The 10,593-nt window shown below is 36.2% G+C and overlaps 1 protein-coding gene across 1 annotated transcript; it reads left to right on the top strand.

Annotated features, from left to right (window-relative positions):
* Positions 1-7,967: 7,967 nt before the first annotated feature.
* On the top strand, positions 7,968-8,496 carry LOC113303837 (heavy metal-associated isoprenylated plant protein 12-like). The gene is made up of 2 exons (XM_026552923.1): positions 7,968-8,101; positions 8,198-8,496. The coding sequence occupies exons 1-2, from the start codon at positions 8,023-8,025 to the stop codon at positions 8,467-8,469; spliced, it is 351 nt and encodes a 116-aa protein (XP_026408708.1). The 5' UTR covers positions 7,968-8,022; the 3' UTR covers positions 8,470-8,496.
* The last annotated feature ends 2,097 nt before the right edge of the window (positions 8,497-10,593 follow it).

Here is a 10,593-nt window from a genome sequence, read left to right on the forward strand (position 1 = left end):
TTTGGATCGAATAATCTTTTTGCTAAAGAAATGTCTCATGTCATTTTTTCTTTCCAAAATGACAACTCATTTTTGCTTTTTCTTGGGCAATGCATAACATTCAGATGGTCCCTACAGCAGTTTCATTTAGCCGAGGCACTAATCCCAAACGTTAAGGGCAAGAAAAAAGCAAGCAGTCATTATTTGGACGGAAATTACCCAAAAGAAAAGTAAATATAATCTCCTTTCCTTTAAGTTCACTGTCAGTGTGCTACCATGCAAGAATCATTGCTTTCCTTTGTCCGAACAGAGACTGAAAGCATATTTTGTACTCCCTTCAAAATATGCGATTCATTTCTAACCATATAAAATGTCCAAAAACACGTTGCAGGTAACATGAAAGACAAGAATTCCTTTGGGAACAAGCAACTTATAAAGAAGGTGATCATTGGATTCTTATGAATTCCTTCACAATATTATATTCCTTTCTTCACAAGATTATCAATAGTCGAAATCCAATATCATTTTCATATTTATAAATAGACAGATACCACGACTCTAATAACATATCTCCACAAACACTCTCATTAAACATCTGCATTTTGTTCCATCCTAATTTCCTACAATTTCCAATCTCCTTTTCATTCTCATCGTTTAATCTGTTTAAAATCATCTTAATTATAATGGCGGTCGAGGATATCTTTGTTAATGGGGCGTCAGGAACTTTGAAAAGGCTGGTTTATGTTATTGCTAATGAACTCAGTCTTGTTTGGGGTGTCAAGGATGAGCTGAAAAGGCTTAATGAAACATTGGAGTTGATCACCGCTAAAACGTCAGATGCGGAAACGAAGCAAGTGAACAACGCTGAAGTGTCACTTTGGTTAAAAAGGCTAAAGGATTCTGCTTACGATGCTGATGATGTTCTCGATGAATTTTCATACGAAACTATGCGTCGAGATGAAAAAAGCAGTAAGGTAAAAGAATTCTTTTCATCCTCCAACCAAGTTGTCTTTCGTTTTAAAATGGCTCACAAAATCAAAGCTATTAATAAACAGTTCAACCAAATTGCAACTGATATGAAAAGGTTTAATTTTGAATCGACTAGTGGATATGATGACCAAACTGCTGAGAAACGTAAGCGCCTAACTGTTTCATTTTTCGGAGATGATTCAAAAATAGTAGGAAGAGAGCATGATAAGTCAGAGATAGTAAAAGTTGTTAACCTCATCTCCTAGAAATCCTAATCAACCAGAAAGAGTCTGTCATATCCATAGTAGGTATGGGAGGGTTGGGAAAGACCACTTTGGCTCAATCCGTCTACAATTCAGTAGAAAAATGCTACACAAAAAGAATATGGGATTGTGTGTCTGATGAGTTTGATTTTTACAACATCCTACTAAACATTATGGAGTCCAGTACTAATTCTAAATGCCCTAAATTCTCTAACATTAATGTATTGGTAGAGAAAGTTAAACTAGAATTGGAAAATAAACATTATTTGCTGGTACTTGATGATGTATGGAATGAAGATTCCATGAAATGGAATGATCTTAAGAGTGTCCTAGACGTCGGTGCTGCTGGCAGCAAAATTATCGTCACCACACGTAAACAAGAAGTTGCATCTGTGGTACGGGTATAATTCCTCCGTACAATTTAAAAGAATATCAGAAGCTGAGTGTTGGTCCATTATCAAGAACAAAGCTTTTTCTCCAGGAGGAGCATCTGAAACTCCTTATATGGAAGGTATAGGAAGGCAAATAGCTAAAATATGTGGGGGTTTGCCGCTTGCGGCAATCTTTTTCGGTGGTCTTATGCACTCGCAGAATGATGAAAGGCATTGGTTGTCTATTAGAGACAACAATAGCTTAGAAACCCCAGAAAATCAAAGTGGCGGTATCATACCAATTTTAAAATTGAGCTATGATAATTGTCGGAGAAAATGAGTTATTTAATAAATGATTTTTTGGTCTTGGTGTGGTTTGATCTCATGACCTAAGGGTCTAAGGACACTCACTCATTTTCGAGTGAATGAAATGGAACCTTAGTCCCACATTGTGGAAAACTAAAGAGGTGCTCCACTATATTACTACTATATTTCAACCCATATCCATGCGCGTGTACTAAACACCAAGTCCGTGTTTACTTGAAATTATTTTTTCCAAGTTTTTAACTTGATAAATAATTTATTTAAGAGTTTTATTTATGGAAAAAATTCTTTTTTTTGTGTTTAATTGTTTTACAAGAAACGAAACTCGTTTTATAAGAAAAACCTAAACCTAACTTGATTTGCAAGTTAATTTTCCTATAAATACAACTCGAAAATCTCTTTTCAAAACACACAAGCAGCGACCATCTTTAGATCTACTTTTCTTCATCTTCTTGCTTTTATTTTCGTGCGTTTTACTTCCATCCCCGTTGCTGAGTTTAAGAGTGGGTAACTTGTATTGTGCTAATACAAGTTATATCGGGCAGTCTTATCCTGAACACATCTTCTCACGTTGGGGTTTAGCATTACTTTAGAGTATACCCGCGAACTAATGTGTTAAGGACAGCTTGTTGAACCTGTGATTCTGCCCTCATCAATTTGTTCGTGGTAGAGTTGTTTGATATGGTTCTTTATATTTATTGTTTGATATATCTGACGTTTCTTTTATTGTTGCAAGACTCCAACAATAATTTGCCGTCCCACTTGAAAAAATGTTTCTCGTATTGTTGTTTGTTTCCAAAAGATTGGAAAATTGACAGAGAAACATTGATTGGATTGTGGATGGCTGAAGGATTCATTCATCCACGTAATGGAGGAAATCAAAGCTCCCTGGAAGATGTTGGTTATGATTATTTCCTTAGTTTGTTGTCTAGCTGTTTCTTTCAAGATTTGGAAAAGGATGACCTAGGTGACATTCAACGTTTTAAAATGCATGATTTAGTACATGATCTTGCACGAAGTGTCATTGGAAAGAAAACATGAAGTCATGGCTCTAAACGCAAGTGAAATGCAAAATGATGTATCTCAAATTCGTCGTCTACAATTAAGTAGAGAAGGAGAAGTATCAACACCAGTTTCTAATGTTTTGATCAATGCAAAAAAACTGCGGACGGCTACCAATGTGAATGCTATACTTCTTTATCTCCACTCGATAACAAGTGTGTACGTGTAATAATCCACTTGGTTGTAATGGTAGTCCGAAGATTCTATCGTCACCTTTTATACACTTGAGGTACCTTGACCTCAACAATTCAAAAATTGAAGATGTTCATGCTGCGTCCATATGTCAACTCTACAACCTGCAGACTCTCAATCTTTATCGTTCACGAAATGCTCAAATGGTTATCAACGGAATTGGTTGTTTAAAATATATGCGGCATCTAAATCTCTCTGATTCAGGCGTTACAGTGATACCAGATTCTATTGATAGGCTCACCAATTTGCAGACGTTAGATATCACTTCTTGTTATGTTCAAGTGTTACCAGATTCTATTGATAGGCTCACCAATTTGCGTATGCTAGATATCTCTTTTTCTCGTGTTGAAGTGTTACCAGATTAGATAACTAGGCTCAACAATTTGCAGACTTTAGGTATTTCATCTACGAGAATCACAAAGTTACCCATAAATATCGGATATCTCCAAAACCTACAGAACCTTTATATTTCACGTACGGATATAAGAGAATTACCGGCTTCAATCACTCGCATCTCTAACTTAAAGAGGTTGGACATGTGGAAGTGCTGGGGAATAAGTGCATTACCTACTAACTTCGGAGCTTTGACACAATTAAGGTCTCTTGATTTGTCTAGAACTGGAATAAAAGAATTGCCCGAGTCTTTGACTAGCTGCAAATTAGAGAAAGTGGAACTTGGACGTTGTAAGATTCCCAAAGATATTAAGAATTGGGTGGAATTGAAATATCTCAGGTTCGACGGGGAAGGTGAGACTAGAGGAATAGAGATGCTAACTCGGCTGGAAGTATTAGATTCATACTGTGTCAGGAATGCATCGGAATTAGTGATTCTAGTGGGATCGAAGAACTAGCAAACCTGAATTCCCTTCAGAAGTTAAACATTAAACAGTTAGAGAATGTGAGAGGTAAAATAGATGCAGAGAGTGCAAAGTTAAAAGAGAAGCTTAACGTTCGAGAACTGGGTCTTTGTTGGAGTCGGGTGCATAATTAAAAAGAAGGAAAAGTCAAATAAGTACAAGTTATTGATACTTAGCTCCTTTATAATGGAAGTGATGGATTTGATGAAACGGACGAGCTCCCCATATCTCCGCAACAGCAACAAGGCAAAATTTTGGAAAAACAGAGTGAATCACGTGTTCAACACGTTGCCCTTAAGACATTAGCGCTTGGCTACACTCAAGAGTGATGCTATAGCCCTCACAGGACGGATATCTCCAGAATAAAACACCCTACTACACCTACTACTAGCATATGTAGTAGATGCTCAACTTGAGCTTGGCAACTCCGAAAAAACCATAAAGAAAAATCTCGAACACTTGAGAAAATAATATAAAATATTTTTTCCCTTAGGGGTCCCTTTAAATATAGAGCAACCCCTTTCCCATAGATTTTACAAAAGTAGTGAATTTGTTTATATAATTGACAAACACAACTTAAGAAGAAAAACTCCCCAATATGGGACTAAAAGGTTTATATAGTTTCTTAAAACTACTAAAAATTGGAAACTCCACAATGTGGACTAATAAGTTTCATTCACAAAAGAAAACAATAAATAATAATTTTTTATTAAAACTTTTAAAAATTATTTTTTATTAATCGTTTTCCAACAATCCCCCACATGAATAAAAACTCAATAAAACATGAAAACACAGATAGATCTTGGTAAATCAAAATCCCAATCTCACGATTCAAACAGACTGATCGTGCAAGTGTTGAAATCATACTAGTCATTTCTACGTCCTCTCCCTCACACAAAAGCGTGTTGACCCCAGGGTCGTACTATGAATTGCACAAATCATAATAGTATTGAGAGCTTTCATCTTTAGTTCCCACATGGTGAGACTATAGGTATCTTTCACCAAAGTGAAAAAGCATGAACTAGTGAACCCTTAGTAACCTTTAGGTCCTAAGTTCCAGTAATACCAAAACCATCAAAACGAAAATCACAAAAAAAAAGCGCAGGAAATACCATTTTAGGCAGAGGTGTCCAATGGGGTCTTGAACCTTTGCTTAGTGAGATATTACCAGAATTACTTGCTAGAGACAGTGAACTATGTCTTGAACTGCTAGCATTTGATGTAATTCGCGATAACAACCACGAGTGATATCTCCAAGGTTGCTTCCAAGCTCGTGCCGTTTTGTCCAATTTGGCCCTGGACATATCATGTTTCTCAGAATGCTCTAGAGAATCAAAGCTCATATTCTCATAGGGAGCGGCCCACTTCCTCATTCAGATAGGTGAGTTTCCATAGAGAGTGTTACTGCTACACCCCAGTTCAATCTTAAATTGAAACTATAGAACTCATTAAGACTTCTTAAAATTCATCCTTCACATGAAGTCACACGATCACGTCTACACCATACGGAAGGGACAGAGAATAAAATTCTCTGATAGTGTTTACCTTTACCCACCACAGCAAGGTTGAGTATCCCTCATGGAAAGTTTAATTTATGAGCTTAAGCCCCTTTCCCCTCGATGCATTTCTAACTATCTCTTGGGATAAATCTTTTGTCAAAGGTTGCACGATATTCTCCATGAAATTTATCCTATCAATGGAAATAACGCCGATTGAGATTAGTTATTTTCAGCTTTAGATATTATAGCTTGGCTAACACAATGTATAGATATAGATGGCACAGGCCTATGCCAGAGAGGAATCTCTTCTAAAAAGCATCTTAGGCACTCGCCCCCCTCTCGTGCTTTATCTAACTCAATACTCTCAGATTCCATAATGAATTGAGCAATATATGTTTGTTTGTAAATCTTCCAAAAACAAACCCTCATGCTAGAGTGAAACATATCCACTCGTACACTTAGACTCCTTTGAGTCAATTATCCAGTTTGCATCACAAAGTCCCTCAAGGACAGCAAGATACCTTTCATAAATCAAATAAAAGGTAATAGAGTATTTTAGGTACCATAATACTCTACTCAATGCATCTGAATTCTATTGCTCTAGACTACAATTATATCTACTTAACTTACTCACAATATAAGCAGTGTATGGACTCTTACAGTTCATTAAATTCATCAGACATCCTATAACTCTTGAGTATTCAATTTAAGATATTCCATTACCCTTTTTTCTTGAGTCTACGAGAATAATTGTACGAAGTACAAGCAGGCTTTACAATCACACTGATTGTATCTCTTAAGCAAAAATTTAGCATAATGAGAATGACTAAGACTACATATGTTAGATTATTTTTTAATCCTCATCCCTAAGATTACATCAACAGGGCCTAAGTCTTTGAAGTCAACTTTCTCATTCGAGCGCATGTTTTTAGTAGAATTAACCACATCTATGTTTGTATCAAGTATAAGCATATCATCAACATACAAGCATACAATCACACAGGCATCCTTAACAGGTTACTTGTAAATATACTTGTCAGATTCATTAACTGAATTGGATGAAGGAGTAGTAAATTAGTTTGCGCTGCTACAGCTCAAATTGTTCGCAAGACTTATTTTTACTACCAACAGGTCATTCTCTTCTCTCTGTTGTAATATTTTTATTATTTCAATTCTGCTATTGGCAATGGGTCTAAATTCTGATGTTGTGCATTATTGTGATTTATGTACGTAGGATTCAATTGAGACACTCCTAACAGAGATAATTGAGATTGAGGGGGAGGAAAATGGCAAGGCCTAGCAAGTGAATATTCCAAGGTTTCGATGTGCATCATTTTTGAGTAATTTGTGGTCTGACATACATATTTTTTGAGCTATAAGCTCACTCTTAACTTTTTCTCTTTTATAACTTTTTTCTATCTAGATGGATGCACTCTCGAAGGGGTCTTATTAAGTTGTAAGGTATGAGTCCCCCTAGTTTTTGACTTATAATGTTTGATCTCATCTGAATCTATAAATTTCAAGAAATGTTTATACTTGCACCTGTTAAGTAATTTCGGGGTCTAATTTTTGTTGTCAGGAAAAAAATCCATCGGCCTATATCACTACTCTCATCCCTCACTTGTTGAAACGAATAGGAAAGAGTAATGACTAGAAGAAGAGGAAAGCTTCCTAGCACTTCTTTGTAAGATAGACTTTCAGTCTATAGAAATAGGATGCATATTGACTGTAATAAAAGTATTATTTAATTTTGTTTAGCAGCTGTGTATTTTATATCCGATTTTGGTATCAAAGAACGGTGGTTCTAGGGAGATCTGACTGATGTATGTTTAAGAGGCAGTGAGAGTTCTGTGTTGTGCAAAGTTTAAGTATCACAACGGGAGATGTTCATTTGATATCAATTCTGACATTCGAGCCTTTTACCGTGTTTACATTGAAAAATTTTGCCAATAAAATTGTCTCTGCTTTTTACTGTTATGGTCCAACAGTGAAATATTAAGAAGATTTCGAGATTTGGGGGAAGATTACAGTAAGAGATAAGGGTATGAGAAGGGCCGTTGTTTTGCATAATGTCAGTTGTTATTCAAATGAATTAGTTGATCCTTCCGTGGTACTGCTGCTGATGTGACATGATCGAGCCTTGATCATAAAAAACGTGTTCTCTACGTTGATCCTAGAATACCTAGAGAGAAAAAATGCGATATATACACAAGTTCATTATTGAACAAGTAGTCTTGTTGGTCAATATATATCATAAATGAAAATTTGTTGCTATATAGAAGACTCGAAGACTTTCAATAAGAAGAATTTTCTTATTCAAAGTCATTGACAAGTGACACTATTCTTGTGTTGACATACCAATAACATCAATGTTTCTTACTTGTTGCATTCACACTTTAAATACAGTTGGTGCCTGTCTATCTATCAGCCCATACAGTTTGTTAAATTTTCTTCTTCGATTTTCACTCCTTTTGAATTTCTTCCTAGCACCAACATTATCACACAGATGAAAGTAGTGTTGAAATTAGATTTCCTCGACAGCAGAACTAAACAGAAAGCCCTTCAATCTGTTTCTGGCCTTTCTGGTACTTCCATTTCCATCATCTCACTGAACTGAATACTCAATTCTTCGTTACTACTTAACAAATGGTTCTCATGCCTCTTTTGTTTTCTTTTTGCAGGTGTTGATTCAGTGTCTATTGACATGGAGACGAAAAAACTAACGATAATTGGAGATGTTGATCCGGTAGCGATTGTGGGAAAGTTAAGAAAGGCCTGTCATGCAGAACTAGATTCTGTTGGTCCTGAGAAAGAACCTGAAAAGAAAAAAGATGATGAGCCAGTAAAGCCAGAGGTTGTGTATGCTTTAAGGGCTAATTATTATCCTTATATGCCACCAGCTTATTATGTTAGTAATACTCATGATTACCCCAATTCTTGTGTTATCTCTTGATATGTTTTCATTTGTTAATGTATAGTTTCAGCGGTCCTAAGTTTTTTTAGATTGTATTTATTTGGAATTTGAATTTTAGGTTCTAGGAGGTGTTGTTTTTATAAATTTCATCGAAAATGATCTGGGTGGACGCCCTCGCTTTCAAACACCATGGAAAAAATTTTACTGGCAAGTGGCAACAAATATGAAGTACCCTCATTTTAACCCCCGTGACAAACTGACAATTGTACCACACAAGTGCTCAAGTGAAAAGCTTAAGAGGAAGAGAAACCTTGTAGATCAAACCACATTCTCCAACTAAGTTGTGATAGCTACAACTTGATTCTGTATATTAAAAATCAATATCATTATATATCTTGCATTACCACCCAAGCGATGATCCATACATGTAGAAAAGCTTGAGAGAAACATTAGTTTCAAGGGTTAAGATGATGTAATAAAGCCAGAAAATCAAGAATCATACTCCTCTCTTTCCGATTTCCATAATCAAAAGAGATGGAAGAAATGTTAATGTATCAAAATTGCTCGAGTTGCTAGTAAATAGATCGTCAGAATATACAGAAATGAAAAAGAAGAGGAGGATTTTTATTCATTTCGAAAATCAGTATGAGCGGATCGGAAATTTGTTGACTACACCTGAGAACCCAAATGACCCCGGCAATGACATTAGCACATTCCCTGAGATATTAAAGAGTGAAGTTAAACCTCTGGGATTCCAAAGGGCAATGTCCTGTGTAGTGTTGAGGAATGTTGCAGTTTGCGGATTGAAGGGTCACGCAAGTCAAGTTTGCTGAGTAGTAAAAATATCACAAAATTGGTTAAAAAGACCAAAATCAACAATTTCTGACTGAAAAAGACATCTAGGTTTTGATACTGTTTAAATGGACAAAAATGTTAAAATAGTCAGGATGTAAACAGTTTCATCCTACCCATTTTCAAATATTTTTTCTTATTTTTAATTTACATCGGGATGCATCTAGTTTCATCCTCGCTGTTTTTTAAGTTTAAGCCAGGATGCATCTATAGGAAATGTAAGAATGTAAATGTCTGCGTATGGCTTCTACGGTCAGATTTCCACCCACAATGAGTTATATATTTTTATTAAAATAAAAGTTCAACAATACAAAGGTTCAGCAACATAATTAGCTAAACAATACTTGAAAAAAGCGAAAGCAAAGAACAAAAATGGCTAATTACAAAATCTGAAATATCAACTCTCATGCATCTCAATGTTACTTGAGAACTGAGGTCTACCAATATGCACGCTTGGATGCCCGGTCTCGATTTTATACTTTATATCCCTGAAATTCATTTTAGCTCTGTTCCATCTTGCTCTAAAACACCAAGGAGCATTACCTCTGCAGCCGCTACTGCCTTAGGGTCTGATCTATCAACAATCTTCGTACATCCCATACTCAAGGCGCCCATTCTACAGCAGCTACAACTGCCATCCCCTCATCAATGTTATTGGTCGCATTACCAATACCACCAGCAATAGTCCCAACCACCTGGCAGAGACGGTTCTTTCAAATAAATACACCAAGACCTGCATTCCCGGGATTCCCCAAGGAAGCGCCATCACAAGAAAATACAATATAATCTTTCTCTGCAGCTAACCGATGACATTCCTTTATGATAGTCCAACATATTACTTTTCATCATGTCTCCCCCTTCAAAGACTAACTGCATGATTCTAACATCCAATCTGTGCAGACTATGTTTTCAAACTTCAAATAAGCATTTGTTTCAGGATTATATACCAAAACAAATGAACAGTAAATTGATCATATCATGGCTTTGATCCCACAGACTTTTCACTGATCACTAAACCTGTTACAAGAGTACATACGTAATAAATCCTAATACTCCTTACTTAGGTGGTCAGTTTACAGTTTCGTCTTCTGCAATAACAACACAGGCCGTGGCATACTTGAAATGCTAACTTGTAAATAACTTACTTACCGAGGATTGTAATCCAGAAGGGGGCTATGAAGCTAAGAGAGTACTATCAATACGCCAGGATTAGGCCTTGCAAAGACTTATTTTCAGTTGTAACTTGCCAACAACCTCATTTCCAGCAGTGAGAAACTGGGAACATTTCAGCGTCACATTCAATATAGTCAT

This window comes from Papaver somniferum, chromosome 8 (genome assembly GCF_003573695.1).
Source record: "Papaver somniferum cultivar HN1 chromosome 8, ASM357369v1, whole genome shotgun sequence".
In the NCBI taxonomy this organism is placed as follows: Eukaryota; Viridiplantae; Streptophyta; class Magnoliopsida; order Ranunculales; family Papaveraceae; genus Papaver; species Papaver somniferum.

Excerpts from the sequence above, each read along its gene's own strand:
- LOC113303837 (XM_026552923.1), top strand. The coding sequence starts at position 8,023 with ATGAAAGTAGTGTTGAAATTAGATTTCCTCGACAGCAGAACTAAACAG. Across the intron at positions 8,102-8,197 it reads ATCTGTTTCTGGCCTTTCTG|GTGTTGATTCAGTGTCTATT; the intron begins GTACTTCCATTT and ends TTCTTTTTGCAG.